General features: G+C 39.2%; 1 protein-coding gene across 4 annotated transcripts in view; it reads left to right on the forward strand.

The window, feature by feature from the left end:
- ank1a (ankyrin 1, erythrocytic a) overlaps positions 1 to 16,655 on the forward strand; it is a 139,870-nt gene that overhangs the window by 73,872 nt on the left and 49,343 nt on the right. For 2 of the 4 annotated variants that reach the window (XM_047381647.1, XM_047381648.1), the window contains 11 exons: positions 8,295 to 8,396; positions 10,958 to 11,056; positions 13,217 to 13,315; positions 13,563 to 13,661; positions 13,828 to 14,013; positions 14,101 to 14,199; positions 14,290 to 14,388; positions 14,476 to 14,574; positions 14,649 to 14,846; positions 16,288 to 16,386; positions 16,531 to 16,629. In XM_047381647.1, the coding sequence (XP_047237603.1) occupies positions 8,295 to 8,396; positions 10,958 to 11,056; positions 13,217 to 13,315; positions 13,563 to 13,661; positions 13,828 to 14,013; positions 14,101 to 14,199; positions 14,290 to 14,388; positions 14,476 to 14,574; positions 14,649 to 14,846; positions 16,288 to 16,386; positions 16,531 to 16,629 (1,278 nt within the window). Of the gene's footprint in view, positions 1 to 1,036; positions 1,197 to 5,815; positions 5,934 to 8,294; positions 8,397 to 10,957; positions 11,057 to 13,216; positions 13,316 to 13,562; positions 13,662 to 13,827; positions 14,014 to 14,100; positions 14,200 to 14,289; positions 14,389 to 14,475; positions 14,575 to 14,648; positions 14,847 to 16,287; positions 16,387 to 16,530; positions 16,630 to 16,655 lie in introns of those variants that run through there. The other 2 variants (XM_047381649.1, XM_047381650.1) reach the window with 2 other exon arrangements.

The following is a 16,655-nucleotide window of genomic DNA, read 5'->3' on the forward strand; positions in this document are numbered from 1 at the left end:
GATTTTCTTCCCCTTTTATTGAGGACCGCAGGATAATTTGTCATCTCTTCATGCCCATTATTGTCCATGCTACCCTGCTCTTCACTCTTTCTTTGCTGAGCTCTCATCACTTTGTGAACTCAGTAATGTGGACAGGACAGTTGTCCCCATGTGATGTTTTCGCCCAGGTCACAGCCTAGTGGTGTTGAGTAGTGTATAGCTTTCTTTTTTTTTTTGGGGGGGGGGGGGGGGGGGGGGCTTCCCCCCCCTTTCTCTCTCCTGCTAGCATTTATCTCTCTGCATGGTTTTGGCAGCGATGTGCTTTTCCCAGCATTTAGCCAGGAGAGGGAGAGCGGAGGGGAGAGACGGAGAAAAGGGACCTTTTCAAGCGAGGAATGACGGACGCTTTATTAAAAGAGGCAGGGCCTTTTGAGAGGCTGCCCCCCACCCCTGCTATACCCCATGTGTCTGGCCTATTGTAACTGGGCGGTGGCAGGAACCCCCCACCACCACTAGTGCTAGGCGCTTTGTCACTGTAAGTCACGTCGCAGACTGAAGCAGAGCTGTGCCGATTAAAAAAACAAAAACACACCCATTCACCACAGTGGCTGTTCAGTATTCTGATGCGACCTGGTCCGTGGAAAAAATGGATTGTCTGGCTGTCAAAAAACATACAGGAGGCACAGAGATGGGCGTGACGCACTGGGAAGGAGGGATAGGCAAGAGGCGGGAGAAAGTTGAGAGGGACATTGAATGTTGAGGAGCAAGAGAGGTGAAAGATGAATAAAAAGCAATGAAAAACATGTAGGTGAAGAGGTAAACCTAAGTGAAGGAGGGGTTTTATTGAAGTAGAAAAGAAGGGGTCTGGATATCTCCAGGAACCTGTAGGGAGACCTGCTTGTTTTTAGTTGTGTTGCAAATGTGTGTCTTTAGATACAGGCAGCATTCCTCTAGAGATAAACCCCTGGGCCCCCATCCTCTGAGCCCCCACCCTCTCCGGTCTCTCCACCCACCATGTTTAGTCAAGTGTGTGTGTGTGTATTTGTCTGGTCATGAATGTGTGTGTGTTTATGGTGGACGGGGGTGTGTGTGCCCTGTACCACAGCACTCTCAGAGGGCCACAGAAAAGACAGCTGTGTTTCTGAGAGAAACAGAAAACGTAAGAAAGGGACAGTGGAGGGCCAACAGGGATGCCAGTCAAGACCGTCACGTTTGGAGTGAGTACATCAAAATCTGCCATCCGCTGTCTCAACCTCCTATTCTTCCAGCCTGACTCAACCTTCTCTCACTTTCTTACTCTTTATGTATTTCCTCCTACTTTATATTTCTCTGCAGCTATAATTGTTTCTTTATTATTCAGTTTTAGAAATGTTTAACCTTCTTTTCGCAGATTAATGCACCTGTAACTGTCTCTATGTTGGTAATGAACCTTTTTTCACTTCCAAGCTCAAATCTTATCTTTGTCTCTAACATATAAATAATATTGCATTGGTATCAACTCATTATGCACTTGGTTATTATTCAGGACATGCCCTATTCCTGTTTGTGCTCTGTTTCTAAAAAGCCATTTTTGTTTGCCCTCTATCCACATTAGCCATTCTGGAGTTTTTTCCGCTTGCGCTTGTTTTCAGTCATAAATTAGCATCTGAACATGACTTCTGTCAATATGCACACTGAGCTGCAACATATTTAGGCACATTTTCATAGAAGCTTCTCAGTGGGCTTGGGAGTATCTTGTGATGCATGTGCATCAAAGATTAGTGTAAGTGCGTCTCTGTGTGGGTGTTTATCGTGCTGTGTTTTGCTCCATAATCTTGTTTTTTGGCTTCATTTGGACGTCTGTTTGATGTTCAGATTGTATGATGTCAGCTAGGATTATCTGCAATAAGCAAACTGAAGGTCAGTAAACTGATTAGTAGGTCAGTTAATGAGATGTTTCCAGTGTAAAGACTATAGACAGCTTAATTTACGAAATCCAAGCAATACGGGTAGATACTCACAAGGATCTAGTGCTTATTTTGTGTGTTTGGAGGGTTAATCAGGTTTTAGAGTGCTGTTTGTGATGCAACTCCTTGAAATACAGCTTTTGTCTGAAGATGAACTGCAGTCAGTTTAGTCACCTCTGAAGCATACATTACATTATTTTATCCGTTTTTGGCCAATACAACAATTTCAAGTAAACGAAAAATCATCAGGGAACAATTAAGAATCCAGGTTTGTGCTGGAAAGACTGTGCGACTTTATGTGCTCAACAAGATTTTCTACTTAACATCCGATTAACTGTTGATGCAAATACCACAAAACACTCAAATAATGCAGACCACTATCAAAGTGTGACAAAAGGGTAGGACTAAAAACAGACCAGGTTACTGTGAAATATGGTATTTCCATATTAGAATGAAAATATGGATTCTACATTCAATGATTTTCCCCTCCATCTATAGTCTGTTTGTCCATGCTTGCTATTCTTTGGTTTCTAATTTTCTTTTTCATTATTGTGCAATGTAAAAGTAAGACAGCTCCTATAACTAGTAAATATTCATGCTACAGTAAAACTTTTATAAAGAAGGAAAAAATATTTGCTAAGTTTGATATATTCGAAGTGTTTTAATATGTTTTTTAAATAAGCCCAAAATTGCTCATAGCCCTGAAAATTTTTGATTTAAAATGTATTTAAATTTAAAGTTTGTTTTATTATCTTTTGAGACATTTGTCTAATTTATTTTTAGAAACAATTTAAAAGTAGTATCAAATAAGAAAAAAAACATTTGTTTTCACTTTCATTAAAAACATATTTCAAATTATTTATACCCTTTTAAAAAATCAATGGAGAAATATTTGGCAATAACGGAAACAAACCCTTTTTATAATTGCCAACCAGCTTTTGGCATGTTTCTCCACTGGTATTTTGATTATTTATATTTGTTGATGATCTCCAAGTGTTTAAGTTTGGAAAGCCTCCTTGCCATCACTCTAATCTTTAGCTCTCTTCACAGATTCTCTATTACATTCAAGTCAAGGTCTGGGTTGGTCGCTCAAAATATAAAGTTTACTTCCAGCCATTGTTGATAAAATGAAACAAATCCTCAAAAGAAATATGCCGTAGGCATAAAACATTTTGGTCCTAACTGTATATCTGTAAAAATACTTTTGCTAGTATTGCACATTCAGAAAAAAACTACGAATTTACTAAAACCAACATATATAAAGCATTTTAATCATCTAAAATCTCCAAAATCACAAAAAATATTTATTTCATATACCTAGGTAGTGTACTATAGGCTATGGATTTAACATTAATTGTTAAAATTCAAAATAATAATAAAATATAGTAGATCACTGAAGAAAAATATTGTTTAACTATTATAACACCTTTTATTTATTCAGCTTCCCTGAAATTAAAGTAAAGAGATCTTTCCAGCAGCAGTGGAACATATCAATATTATGTATTAAATACATTATAAAAATATCCACATACATTTTTGTATTGTGTTGTCAGTAACTTGAAAACATGCAAATGAAATACTTCAGAGATACAGAAACGTCATTCATGGAGCTCAGAAAGTTTCTTATATTAGGTAGGGTTCACTTTTTGTTTAATATTAAATGGATCTTTTCATATATTTTGTGATGCATGCAGCCCCTTGAGCAAAGAAGGCTAACAAATGTTGTAAAGTTGTGTAACTGTGCAGCAAACACCATTTGTTTACCGTATCTTGATCCTATTCTTTTAAGTCTTCAACGCTGTCTTCACCCTATGGCTTTCACCTTCTTTGTCATACACAAAAGATCAGAATAACCGTAACAATAATACCCATGACAATCTCATCTCGAGGTGCAGAGGCTGCAGCAGGGCCAGTCATAAAGAAACAATCTGTAGCCAAGGCAGGGACAAACAGTGGGCTGTAGAGTGGGGGTCCCTAGGAGTGTGAGAAAGTAAATACAGAAATTGGGACACTCCATGGACGAATGGTCAGACAGATGAGGCTTGAGCTGGAACTTGTAGCAACTCCATCCTCGTTCACTTGCTGTAACTGTGTCCATGTCTGGTGGCTGCCAAGTCTTCAACATGCAGCATGGATGGCAAGCAGCAAAAATAGAGAGATAAATTATTATTTGTAGGGGGAAAACAGCAGAAAACATGATAAAATAGTTGTTAAATTCTGCAGGAATTACCATATCCAGCATTTAGTGTTGCCCTGCATGAAAAAAACTACGATTAATTTAAAATAGATGTAGATACTGAGTAATGGGAGCTTTCAGATTTTTTTAAGTTTAGTAAAGAAAAGCAACACTTGTTCTTGCTGAACATATGTAGACACCTCATTTCCACCCTTTTGCTGCCCTGGCACTTAAACTATTTATGATTTGCACCTGGTGCTGCGTCAGTAAATTTACAGATTTGTTTCTATGGGTGGGTGGGTGTGCGTGTGTGCATCTACAAAGGAATGATGACTTTGCATTGGGACTTGTTCAAATGCAACAGAAGTCCTTGCATTTTAACCAAAGTTCTGATCATTTGTTCGATTTTTCTGTATTCGCTAAAATAATTAGCATTCAGGTAAATTTTTTCCAAACCTTTTTTTAGCCTGCACCAGGAACAATGTTGTTGGGCTTTTTAGTACAGCAATGAGTGTGAACCTGATTCAGCTTAAAATGAAAGTGAAATTTGCCTAATTACATAAATACAATGGGTCAAATAATCATTACATGATAAAGAAAGACTTAATATACAATTTATAGATCTGTAAAAGTAATGCGTCTCGTTTTGATCTATTTTAATTTTTTGTAAAAACTCTTTGGCTTAAAAATGCTGATGGCAGTTATGCCTTTCAGAAACTATATTTAATCATTCATTTCAGACATAAAAGAGTTATGCAAGTGATGGTTAATAAAATATCTATTATTTTATCTGTACCATAAGATTAAGCAGTTTTAAGACAGTAAGGACCTGCTTTCTGCTGTGTCAGCATTTTCATTCATCTAATTTCTACCCCTTAGACATAAACACACACACACACACACACATACACACACACACACTGAACCTGATTCATTTAGATCTGCTTCAAAACTCACTTAATTGTGAATACAAATCAGTATCATGAAAAAGAAAATAGCTTTTTGTTCTATTCATCCCGAACACTGATGGCTCTATGTGCATGCATGCATACATATGTGCATCTTTTTGGACACTGCAGAGCACTGAGGAGGGGTGATGTCATCCTGTTTGCTGCAGCACCAGCAGAGGAAGCCTAGCAGAAGAAATAACTACGTAACAGACAGAATGTGGGGAAGGGAATGGACGTAACAGAAAAATAAAATAACAAGCAGTGGGAGGATTTGCTGTGATAAATGATGCTATGAGATTAATTTAAATTGATCATTTTAAGCTTCATTATGAGAAGCTGTGCACCAGTCCTAGCCTGAGGACAGCTGCACATTGCACGGCATTGTGTTTTAATGCTGCCTGTGTTACCAAAAAACACGTCTACACAGGCTATTGTGTGCTCCTTCTATTCTGAACAGTGTGATTAATGTGCTCGCTTGGTTCTGCTCAGACCAGAAGACTCAAGCTCAACCACTTTCTGTGGGAGATATGGAAGTGGAGGATGTGTCATTCATTTAAATCCAATTCAGTTAAATGCACCTGAGGAGTTGATTTATAACATGTTACTGTCCACTCTTTATATGGAGCAGGCAAGCTGCACCTGTTTATGTGTGAGCCCGGGGATGGGTGCGGTTCTCCTGAATCTTTATCTCGCAGCACCACACGCTCCCTTCTTGACGTCAGCTGGTAATCACACAAAAACAAGAAAATGTAGAAGTGTGCAGTAGGAAAGCCTCGGCATGAAGGGAGATTCTTCCTGCAGGGGTTAGAGAATGAGTTGCTACTGCTGTGTAAACATCTACAGGCTGCCCAAGGGATCAAATTGAGGTCAATACGGTGTTAGGTATGCTCCAGTTTTTCACAAGAACATCCATATTGTGCTACGTTCTTTGCTTTAGTTCTTTGCTGTTTCTGCAGTGATTATGATGTTTTGGATGTTGCCATTACAGTGTCAGCAAGAGTGAAATATTACAAAAACACAAATGCTTGGGTTGAGTTATTTGTGTTATTTATTTGAGATTTTCTTTGGGAACTTTACATGTTTTCCCACCCTAAAGCTGCATTTGAAAACTGTAAGATTTACATTAACAAGAAAATTTGAACAATTAGAAGAAGATAATTTGTCAAGTGTCTGTAGCAACTAGGCATGGGTCAGTTACCAGCAGTATCACATTATGAATAAATGTCTTATTTTCACTGAATAAAAAAAAGAAGCGCAAGAGAAACCTTAGGTTTTTTAATATCCTGCACTTCTCCCAATATTTAGACCTCTTTTGTTTCTTATTGTGTCCTAGCTTAGCATTTGTTGCTATAGTAAATATTTAAAATATTTTCATGTGCATAATATAAAGTCCTACGCCAAATGTACAGAAAAAGAAAGGGGCAAGTGGGGGTTGGACAGCAGAAGTCCATATAAAGTGAAAAACAAGAGCTTAACAAAAACATATGGCAAAGGACTCACTGAATTGACTGAATATGGAATAGATGAGACTGGCTGAAGAGCTGTAGCTGTCAGGTGAAGCAGAGCGCTGGGGAGAACTTATAAACACAAAAAGGAAACAAAAAACTTTAGCTCTACTTTTAGCTCATTATAGCTGTATTACTCTATAAAGAGTAAAAAGGTAATACAGGTAACTTGGGCAGTAATGACTAAAAAGCAACTATGCTTAACATATTTTTGCAAAGTGCATCAATCAAAACCAAAATACTGAATAAATGAATGCAATTAAATTAGATGTTGTTGGTTTTCTATGTTGAATGAAAGCAGTCAGATCAAGTTATACTCTTTGCTTTACAAAGTTGTGGTATTGTTACTCAAGGTTATCATAGCATGATAATCTCATACTAATCTGTGCCCAGTGGTAACTGTAACAGCTTAGGTAAATTAAATCGTTTTTGAGTCTTTCCTTCTGGTTTCTTTGTTTGCTGTATCAGAATAAAATGTTGTATTTGTTATGTGCTGTGTGGTGTGCTTCTTAATTGTTAAATTGTAAAATAAGAAAATAACCTTAGTAAAAATAACTCTTATAAAACCTCAGTACTTTGCACAGGAGTCTGCACACTACACTTTGCCACTGCGTAAATTTCAGCATTACCAGAGAATTGTCAGATGTTGCTTTGGTGCCACAACCAGCTGTAAGCCACTTTTGAAACTTTTCAGTTTTCATGCCAACAGAGTCTCTTATTTTTAAAGTGATCCCTTTCTTTACACAGTTCTACGTGACCGGTGTCCCACTGAGGGTGGGTTTTGTAATTTGTTGCTATGCCTCTACTCCAGGCATGCGGATCCTTTCTGTTTTTTCACCAAAGCCCTCTCTCTCTCTCTTTCTAGTTCTCTCTCTCTCTCAAAGAGGGCCAAAAGCCCTGTCACAACAGTAGTCAACAAAGTGCTGTGTTAAAGTGTTTTGCAGCATTTTGAGAGGTTTGCACATTAAAGGAATCCATTATTTTCATATGTGTGCAAACATACAACTGCAATATCTCCCTGTTGGGTATTTTGAGATATCCGGTCAGATGGAGTGATGAAGGGAGGGTGTGAGCACAGTGAAAATGGATATTATGTGATTCTAACAAAAAGGTCCAGGTCGTGCTTCCCTGTCATTTTCCCTCAGTCGCTCCCCAATCCTGCTTCTCCCTCTTTCTCTCCACCCTTTCTGCTCTCCTCCCAGTGCCGCATGAGTGATCCCGTTCCAGCGGCACTCCTGCCTGCCTGGGAGAGGCATGAAGCCCTCAAGACGCAGACAAAACACAGACAAAACACTAGACGTACCATGTGCTGGGCCCTGAGCCGGGATCCACTGAACCCTCACACTATGCCCCTCTCTCATTCTTTTAAAGTATCATAAAATCTTCGTATTTACTTTACATTTCCTCATTATGTGAATAGCAGATAAAATTAGGGACAATTTGAAGTTTCCTGCTGCAGTTCCTCTGTTAGATGCCTGCCACACCCTTGAATTTTAAGCTGCAGAAGTAGATTTTTAACCTGCAGCGAAAACTGCAAAAGTGAGGAGTGAAATGAGAGGAAAACTGGTGGTCAAGTGTCATCTTCTTATGATCCTCGGTGTTTAAATTGTCTATTTTCTTTGAAAATATTAATCAGTCACTCTTTTTCTATTTTCCCTTTTCCTTTTACATGTCTCTCACTTTCTCTGAAACCCCTCATTCCCTCTTGTTTTCCCCATCCTTTCTTCTACTCTTTCAGGCAGATGCTGGCAACAGCTTTCTCCGAGCAGCCCGATCTGGCAACCTGGACAAGGCCTTGGAACACATAAAAAATGGCATTGATATCAATACAGCCAATCAGGTGAGAGAATGAAAGCTAACTTTCCCCAGATTAATTTGGCACCGGCAAACTAAACTAATCTGGTAATTGTTTTTTATATTTCATGGTCTTTACTTGGGGTCTAATTCACAGTCAGTCATTTTTCTTATTACCAAAACTGATTTTGAAATGCGCTACCAAAAAAAAAGAAATACTTAATTTATTTATGAGCATTAATTATCTCACAATTATCACTTGCCAGAATGGTTTCCTTCTGTCTATAGATCTACTTTCAAACAAATTAGACTAAGCTTAAAATGGTGAATTAGATCCTAATTTTTCTTAAAATGAATGTAATAACAGAAATGGTAAAATGTGTGTAACTAGAATGCATTTAAACAACGCGAGCCAGAATGTTTTTTCATCCAGAACCTTTTACAGAAACATTTATGTCACCCTGGTCGTTTCCTGTGTTTTTCACCCTGTGGGATTTAAAACCAGATTGTTAATGCAAATTATGTCCACTGACATTAAGAGGATTGTTGACCTATGTCTTGCCACTCAGCGTTGGAGAGAGACTCCCATTGTCAAACTAACAGCAATGATTTTCAGTAATAAAACAAATTTCTCACAATGATTACACTTTATAACTTATGTAAAGCCACTGTAAACAGGCATAACTATAAAACTTTAAACAATTGTTTCAGACACAGACGTCTGTGTTCTCATGTATGTAGCAGTTTCGAGGGGAGGAAAGATATAACGACCTGCAGCTATTACTTTTGGTGTTTTCAAAGTGGTTACAAAGCTGGGAATATTCAGTAAGTACACATGTTTAGCACCCGCCCATCTCAAAACTCCTTCTATAGTTAGTCTACAAAGTGCTGTTTCTCTACCAAGGCTGTTTTGTGGTGTAGATTTCTTCCCTGGTCCTCTGATTTCGTCCTGGATCCTACAGTGGAAATGATGGGAGTAAAAGAATGACCCCAGAAAACTACCCTGGTTCCTGTCAAAGGTTCCTGCAGTGAAAACACATACTTAGCAACTACATTTAAAAACCGCGAAACAACTTTCTTTATTTAATTGTTGCATGCGGTATTTTTCAATCCAACTCATGTCACAGATAAAAAGTTATAAAACAGGCAGATCAAATCTTTTTTGCATCTTATTTAGCATATTTTCTGTATTTCTGTTTTAATTGTGTTTTAATTGTTCACAGTGCCTGTTTGCTCACCACATGCATGGTCTGTTAAGCTGTTAATCAGTGACAGGAACAGTTCAGAGTTTAAGAAATGGTGCATCTCCACCATCCTGCCATCTTTACTCTGAGTGCCCATGAGAAGGCAGCATTATTGATGCCCTCGGACACCCGAAAACTTTGCCTAAGTGAGTCCATTGACTCATTATTTTAACTTCCCCAGTGTAATTTTGGTATCTTTAACCTTTTGTCCAATCAGGCCGCTAAAAAAGACCCAAAATGGATCCCACATAAAAACGAAAATATGAATGAAAAGTGACTCAATTCAGTACCTACTGCTGGACCTATAAAGAGCTCATTGATTAACAATACCATTAGATTAAAAAAACCTGTCCAATAACAGAATGTTTTGATCTGCTGAATCATCTTGAATGATAGTTTAATTTCAATGTGTTTTTTTTTTTTTTTGCAGCCACCCCCTTGTTGTTTTGTTTGGTGTAAATTGTATCTGAGTTAAAGTGATATTCTGCAACATTCTCACAGCTTTGCAGTCATGCAATTAAAGTCCTTTTTTTTACTTACGGAAAAACTAAATCAAAATTAGATAAAACAGCAAATGTGGGTGACATGCTCATCATTTGTATTTAACATGCATCCTTATTATCAAGCTTTACATTGATGGATGCCGAGCCATTTCTGAAAAAGCTGCAGATTGTCACTTTGCCTCCATTGTAAAGTTTGTTCTGTTTGTCTCGTGGGGGTTTGGACCGGTGGGGTTGTTTTCTGGTCTGAGTGGACACCTCCAACTCTATCACCAGCACACATCCTCACTCCTTCATCGTGTTTTCTGTCCACTCCCCCCTCCACCCTCTCTTCTTGTTTCTCATGCTCACCTCAGTTTTGTCTCTTTTATCCTCCATCTTTGCTTTCTCTCTTCACTGTATCCAGTAGAGTGATGTGATGGTGTGCTGTGGTCTCGCCACTCATAGGAATAATATCAGTGGTGTGGGAAAGGTCCAACCTCACATGTCCTGTGCGACTGAAGGTAGGCTGTGTGAGGTTAGACCTATCCCACACGGCTTGTATTCTTCCCAGCCATGAGACCAGCGGCCTGCCATCCCCTCCCCTTTCTTCCTCCTCCTCTAACCGTCACTAGGCGAATGAAAAGAAATCCTCGTCTTGATTTTCATTCCTGTAGACGTGGTTTTTGATGATAATCTCTCTGACTCTGGCATATTGCATGCTGTTCAGTGATATGCTTGGTGGGTTTTGTGAGTGATGACGTTAATGTGACTTTAAACCCCTCGTTTCAGCTGGCATGGTGCTCATGGTCTTTTGTGTCCCCTTGTATGCAAGGTTTGTGTAGAACTTGCCAGTATCAGGTCTGCTCTTCTCTCTCCCTCAGAATGGGCTCAATGGGCTGCATCTGGCCTCCAAAGAAGGCCACGTCAAAATGGTGCTGGAGCTGCTTCATAATGGAATCACACTGGAGACCACCACAAAGGTAAAATGCCCTCTAAGAAGAATTAAAATCATATATTTTTTTTATACCTTCTCAAATCTCACAGGGTCGCAGGTGTCTGTTTCTAGCATTCAGTGGGCAAGTGGTGAGGTTCAACCATACTTTGACACACTTACACACAAGGGCAAATTAGAGTGGCCAGTTAGCCTAAGCTGTTTGATTTTGGACAGTGAGAGGAAACAGGAGAATCTGGAGAGAGCCCACACATTTACAGGGAGAACAATCATAGAAGTAAGGCATCAGCTGGGATTAGAACAGTACTCACAAGGTACCCTGCACTATCTTGTTTTTGTCTTTAGAGAAAGAAAATCCCCCGCTGAAAGAAAATCATCTATGACGTGCTTTGAATTTACCTGTAAAGGAATAGTCTAAGATTTTGAAAAGATCTGGTTGTTTAGTCAATCCTCCTTGAGTCATTTCACTGAGTCAGCATCAGAGACTGTTCTCCCTGCACAATTTCACTGATTCATTTTCACTGTCTAGTTGGATTCACACTTAAAATATTAGGTGACACACCAACTGTTTCTGCCCTAATTAGGCACAAAGTAAACTTTACTGTCCATTGTCTTTTTTTGCATTGTGTATGGTCCTTTTTACTTTTATTAATTTGTCTTGAATGTTGGTACATCAAAGACAATTTTCTACTCCGGTGATCATAAATAAATCTGACTGAGTATAATGTATGACTGACAGTAATAGTACTAAAATTCTAAGATAAATCTCAATATGAAACACTTGTACACGTATTAGACAACAAAATACAGACATAAACATATACATACCTCGTTGCCTGTGTGCTACCAAAGGAATTAAGCGTGTTGCTTCTATTCAGCTTCTTTTAACTCTTTTCTTTAGCTATTATTCATACATACTTGACTTGAACCTCTCAGCATTGCATTTGTCTGACTTCTGTTTACATTTCACATACTTGAATACAACGCCATCTGAAGGTGGTGTGTAAAACTACATATAATAAAACAGTACAAGCCATATGAATATGAAGTACAAAATAAACTATGGCAGTACAAGTATAGAGTGCCAAACAACAAATGTATGCTAAATCGCATCTGTGCCGCGGGATGGTAATTAGAGGCTTAAACAGGTATATGGGGAAGTGTTTCATTCATATTCTCTTATTGCAGTTTTTAAAAAGTTTATCCTGCATTTGTTTTACTTGAATTAAAACCTATAGGAAATGGGCACTGTGGCACTACACCACACAGCTTTACTACCAGTCATGCAATGCTATCACTACATGCAGATATTCTGAAGGGTTACATAATTATTCATCTAGGATGGATGGTAGCTTTGCTGGACTGGTAGCTACACTGTGTTGGGTTCTGGCTGTGCCCAAATGTCACAGCATTAACCTGATGATAACTTTACAAAATGTGGTGTTACAGCACGCAAACGCGTGGTGATTGATTCAGATCAATCTGCCAAATCCTGAGGGCAGCTCCAACTGATGCACTCTAGCTAGCTTTCTGATTAATTCGGCAAATAGTTTAACTTTTTTGGACCTCGTTGACTGTGTATATACCACTGAGCTTTTATTTTCAAATCATTATGTGTAAAAACAATGTTAAAAAAACAAGATGGTTATATCACAACAAAAGTAATGTATCCCTTTCTGATGCAGCTGAACACTGTGAATCCCCACCCTTGATCCCAATACTCACTATGCACTGATTAAGATCTACTTACCCCAGTGTTTTAAACCCGTCACAGAACTGGGGCGGGGTGCATAAAAAAAAATCACATATTCTGCAAAGACATGATGGAGCTTTATGTTCTACAAAAAACACTTTATTTCAGTGTTTTGAGATATGCCAACATACATGGCAAGATACAAAACAAAGTTACATGCAGACTTTATCAAAGGTGTATTATGTACATTGACTATTGCATTGAGCATCTGAGTATCCACATTTTTGAAGTATTCATATCAAGTGTGTCCAACATTGAGAAATGAATGTTTACATTGCAATAGTTTTCTGTTTAAATTTGAATTACTGTCTTGTTCCAACAAGATATCAAAACTTTGCACAGGAAGTACCAATCTCTGTACCCCACTTGCAGTAAAAAAGATAGTTGTGGATTCATTAAATGCTAATTATACTGTATTTGTGTGTGTTTAAACAGAAAGGGAACACTGCCCTGCACATTGCAGCCCTGGCAGGGCAGGAACAGGTGGTCACAGAGCTGGTAAACTATGGGGCCAATGTCAACGCTCAGTCTCAGGTGAGACTGAGAGCTGCTCTAACAGCAGAGGTCCCATCACACACAGAGGCTGCTTCTCAGCCCTTACTCTGTGAATTTAAACATCATAGCAACTACTGCAATTCCATCTGTTAAAATTCATCTCTGTTTGTCTGATATTTCTGTATTTGTGCTTCCTTTCTGCATCATGGTGTGTGCATCTGTGACTTTGCTTTGTTGTGTGTGTTCTTGTATATATGTGTCTGTCTATCGTGTCTTTCTGAGACAGAAAGGTTTCACTCCACTCTACATGGCTGCACAAGAAAACCATCTAGAGGTTGTGAAGTTTCTTCTGGAGAATGGAGCCAATCAGAGCATTCCAACAGAGGTACCACAGAGCTGAGGGAGATGTGTTTTAATGAGTTCCACCCTTTGCTGATCCACACTTGCTGTGTTTTCTATTCTGCTTTGTTTTCATGTGCCTCTCTTCTCATATCAGTCCCTTTAGGCTTAATGAGCCTCTCTTCTAACTCTCTGTCTCTCTTGTGCTGCAGGATGGATTTACACCGCTCGCCGTGGCTCTTCAGCAGGGGCATGAGAATGTTGTTGCTCTGCTCATCAACTATGGCACCAAGGGGAAGGTCCGGCTCCCTGCTCTGCACATTGCAGCACGAAATGATGATACGCGCACAGCCGCGGTGCTTTTGCAAAATGACCCTAATCCTGATGTCCTCAGCAAGGTCTGTGGCTAAACCAGTGTGCACAGTTGTCAAGTGTTTCTGTGCCCATGAAATGCAGAAATGGTTACGTTGACATGTATTTTGTAGACTGGATTCACACCCCTCCACATTGCTGCACACTATGAGAACTTGAACGTGGCACAACTGCTGCTCAATCGAGGAGCAAATGTCAACTTCACCCCAAAGGTAAGAAGCCAAATACTAGTATAGGGCTGCACTGCCCTTGCTTTATTTCTTTCTCAGTGTTAATATGAACTCTTTTCTGTGTTTCTGCAGAATGGTATCACCCCTCTGCACATTGCTTCCAGACGAGGGAATGTGATCATGGTCCGACTCCTGCTGGATCGGGGGGCAGAGATTGATGCTAAGACCAAGGTAAGGCCAAAGTCTGTCCTATCTTGGTGCGATTTATTCTAATTCGACAAACCGCTATTTAAATCATTAACAATCCACTGTTTTCAGGATGAGTTGACTCCGTTGCATTGCGCCGCCAGAAATGGACATGTCAGAATTATAGAGCTCCTGCTCGACCATGAGGCTCCAATCCAGTCAAAGACAAAGGTAAAAAATAAACAATTACAGTAGTCTTTTTTCATATATGGATGGAGTAAAGACCTTTTTTTTTTTTTTTGCAGAACGGCCTGTCTCCAATCCACATGGCAGCACAAGGGGACCACATGGACTGCGTCAAACAGCTCCTGCAGTACAACGCAGAGATTGATGATATAACACTGGACCACCTCACCCCGCTGCATGTGGCAGCACACTGCGGACACCACCGCATGACCAAAGTACTGCTGGACAAAGGCGCCAAACCCAATTCGAGGGCTCTGGTAAGTCTCTTTAAACCATTAAAGTGATTAACTGCAGCATTGCCTTTCAAAAGTATTCACATCCCTTAAACAAACTGCTGCATTTGAAAGTGGAAAGAAAAATCAGAGAGGTATGGCGTTTATTTGTATTGAGCATTGTTTACTCTAATGCATGTAAATAAAACTGCAAGCGAACAATTGGCTTCAGAAGTTAACCTCATTAGTAAATAGAGTCTTGTGTGTATTTTGATCTCAGAATAAATCCAGCTGTTCTGTGAAGGCCTCAGAGGTTTGTTAGAGAGGATTAGAGTTCAAACAGTATTATGAAGACCACGAAACACAGCAGACAGGTCTTACTGCAAACCTACCAAGCTAAACTGATAGGTCGAGCAAGGAGAGCATTAATTGTAGATGCATCTAAAAGGCTTATGGTAACTATGGAGGAGCTACAGAGATTCACAGCTCAGGTGGGAGTATCTACAGCACAGGTGTCAAACTCCAGTCCTCGAGGGCCCGTCTCCTGCAACTTTTAGATGTGTCCATAGTCCAACACACCTGCATTGCTTAATTAGGTCATTAGCAGGACTTAGTAAAAGCTTTGTGACTGAGAAGGTAATTCAGTCATTTTATGCAGGCGTGTTGACTTGGGACACATGTAAAGGTTGAAGGACCCGCCTTCAAGGACTGGAGTTTGATATCCCTGATAGGAACAACTATACACTCCACAATTTCGACATTTATAGAATAGTGGCAAAAAGAAAGCCATGGTTGAACAAAAAATATAAGAGACCCCTTTAGCAACTCACCTCAAGTCAGCAAGCATGTGGAAGACTGTGATCTGGGCAGATAAAACCAATATGGAGTATGGGAGAAAACTGATACTGCACATTGCTGTGTACACACCATCTCTTTAGTGACACATGGTGGGGCAGCATCATGCTTAGGGGATGCTGTTCTTCTATAGGGACATGGAATTTGGTCCAAGTTGTCTGGGTAGATCGCTGGAGCTAAATATAGAGCTACGAAGAATGGGCAAATCTTTCAGTCTCTACATGTGCAAAGCTGGTGACATGCCCTAAAGCACTTACAGTTCTACAAGGTATTGAATCAGAGAGGCTAAATACAAATGCATGCCACACTTTTTAGATTTTCATTTGTAAAAAGTTATGAAAACTGTGTATATTGCTTCATACACACAATAATGCACTACTTTAGGTTGGCTTAATACAAACAATCAATAAAATAGAAGTTTGCAGTTATAATTTGACAGATTGTGAAAAAGTTAAAGAGGTATGACTACCTATGCAAGGCATAAGATCATAAGCATAGTCATTAGACTGTACCCCAATGATTACCACATTGTAGGCAAATGTGCAATTACATGAAAAAGTAAAGTTATTAAATACAATGCCCTTTTTGCTTCATGCCATTATGATTTTAAATTATTGTGTTGTTGTTACAGAACGGCTTTACTCCCTTGCACATTGCCTGTAAAAAGAACCACATGCGTGTAATGGACCTCCTGCTCAAACAATCAGCTTCAATAGAAGCTGTGACTGAAGTAAGAGATCAGAAAAAAATAAAGTAATTTATCTAAAAACTATCAAAGAACATTAAAGATAATTTATCCTGTTTATCACAAGTGTTAAAATGCTTTCATAACTTTGGATTTTAATGCTTTTTTTGTGCTCTTGTTTTAAAACAGTCAGGCCTAACCCCCTTACACGTTGCATCCTTTATGGGTCACCTTAATATTGTGAAGATCCTCCTGCAGAAGGGAGCTTCTCCCAGTGCCTCTAATGTGGTGTGTAGCTTAAGGTTATATTAAAA

This window comes from Girardinichthys multiradiatus, chromosome 12 (genome assembly GCF_021462225.1).
Source record: "Girardinichthys multiradiatus isolate DD_20200921_A chromosome 12, DD_fGirMul_XY1, whole genome shotgun sequence".
Classification (NCBI taxonomy): Eukaryota; Metazoa; Chordata; class Actinopteri; order Cyprinodontiformes; family Goodeidae; genus Girardinichthys; species Girardinichthys multiradiatus.